At 46.2% G+C, this 1747-nt stretch overlaps 1 protein-coding gene across 1 annotated transcript; it reads right to left on the bottom strand.

Moving 5' to 3' along the window:
• Window positions 1–390: 390 nt before the first annotated feature.
• LOC115683903 (uncharacterized) lies at window positions 391–1320 on the bottom strand. The gene has a single exon (XM_030608551.2). It carries the CDS (start codon window positions 1189–1191, stop codon window positions 730–732), a length of 462 nt encoding a protein of 153 aa, XP_030464411.1. The 5' UTR covers window positions 1192–1320; the 3' UTR covers window positions 391–729.
• Between the last annotated feature and the right edge of the window lie 427 nt (window positions 1321–1747).

Raw genomic sequence — 1747 nt, 5'->3', positions numbered from 1 at the left:
ACTTGTTGGCATCTTAACCCGGAGAAACCCAGAAAACCACAAGTTTTTCTGTAATTTTATGTGGTGTCTTCTCAGTTTACTGGAAACGGAAAGAGGCCTCACAAAAGCAAAATAACTAAAGGGATGGTGGAGGAGACGGGATTTGATCATTTTGAGGTCTTGGGCAAGAGGGAAAATCCACGTTTTTACAGAGTCTGTGTAGCTAAGATTTCAGGGTTCATATTTCCGTGACATGCTTTCGTTCAGTATGCTTTCAAGCTAAAGAATTTACCGCTTAACAGACTAGATTTCCCCATTCGAGAGGTCAAGTATGGCACTCAGTACCCGTGAAACACAAAGAAGCTGAAGCACATGCTCGTTTGAGTAACGTCTCGCGTTGACAAATACAGAGAACCAAAAGGTCACTCAGAGAGGTGATCCTTCATATTTCAGAAGAGACAAAACCGACTGCCCAAATCTTTCTTCTTCTCCATCAGCGAAGAAAAAGACAAGACAGTAAAAACCTGTACTTACAACTTGGGATGTATATACAAGTTGTTCAAACGGTACAAAAAGTAGAATCTCTGTCATAAGACTTGTTGCGTCATTGTGGGATGCTTCAACTCATCTTCGAGCCAACGTTTCTCCATCTGCCATTACTACACGCAGACGGAACCAACAAGACAGAAAAATCTTTGTATCCGCAAAAACCAAGAACTCCTCTCACCGAAAAATAACACGTCTAATGTGTTATGAGTCCTCGTGGATGCTCTCGAGGTGGGGCTTCCAAGCACTGTCGGTGCGGCTGTGCCGGCGCTCTCTACGGGAGGAGGAGGAGGATTTCTTCTTGGAGATGGCAAGGTGGTGATCGCAGTCGGGGACGTCTTCACCGTGAGGGTGCGATTTCTTGCGGGGAGCTTTGGTCTTGGAGGACACCCGCTTTTTATCTTGGGGAAGAGAAGAAGCGGGGATGAGGAAGTAGATGGAGCCCCGCTTGAGCTCGGAGTCGGGAGAGAGTATAAGGATGCGGCGAACCACGCCTTGCGCGCATGGCTTGCTCAGGACGTGGTTCGGGTGCGCCTTCAGGACCTCCCCGGCCGTGATGGGACGTGTTATCTCTTCGACGTAGCCGCTCAAGTGGACGATCCGGATCAAGTCGAGAGCACCGCAGGGAAGGACGCACGCCAAGCAACACCGCAGGCTGTTCCCCATAACTCCCTTCTCTCAACTAATGCGTGATCGGAGATGGGTATTGGGCGGGTCTTCCTCTTCCTCTTCCTCTTCCGCCGGGACTTTTTCTGCAATGCGTTTCAACTGGGTCCGGAACGTGGTTGAGGGTCGACCATTGTTATATAGGCCAAAGTCCCTACGAACTAAACCAATTATGCTTTTAATTTTTTTATAAGAATGCATGAATTGAGAAGACCGACCTAAGTGATATTATGATTGGTTGGTATTTTTTTGGGTATTGGTTGCTGCATAACTTTGACCTTCCCTCGATGTTTGGTAACTTGGAATAAACAAGATTAATATGTTATTCCTTGCATGTGTGATTAGCTTAAGCCGCAATACGCCGATATCATTGCAGTAAGTTAAGGCAATCGAGTCCCCTTTCTCTTAATCTAATGTTATTGCACGGTGTACTGTATTGTATTGTATTGTATAAAACAAAAGGTAAAAAGAAAACTCAACCATAAGAGAAAGAGGGACCAAATATCATTTCCCGGGGAAGATTAAATGTCAAGCTTGGAGCGCCGGCTGCTAACCT

The sequence above is a fragment of the Syzygium oleosum genome, unplaced genomic scaffold, assembly GCF_021117445.2.
Source record: "Syzygium oleosum isolate NSW1041296 unplaced genomic scaffold, Sole_v2.1 Sole_v2.03, whole genome shotgun sequence".
Taxonomy (NCBI): Eukaryota; Viridiplantae; Streptophyta; class Magnoliopsida; order Myrtales; family Myrtaceae; genus Syzygium; species Syzygium oleosum.
The sequence above is the reverse complement of the archived record's forward strand: the minus strand, read 5'-3'. Positions and strand labels throughout refer to the sequence as shown.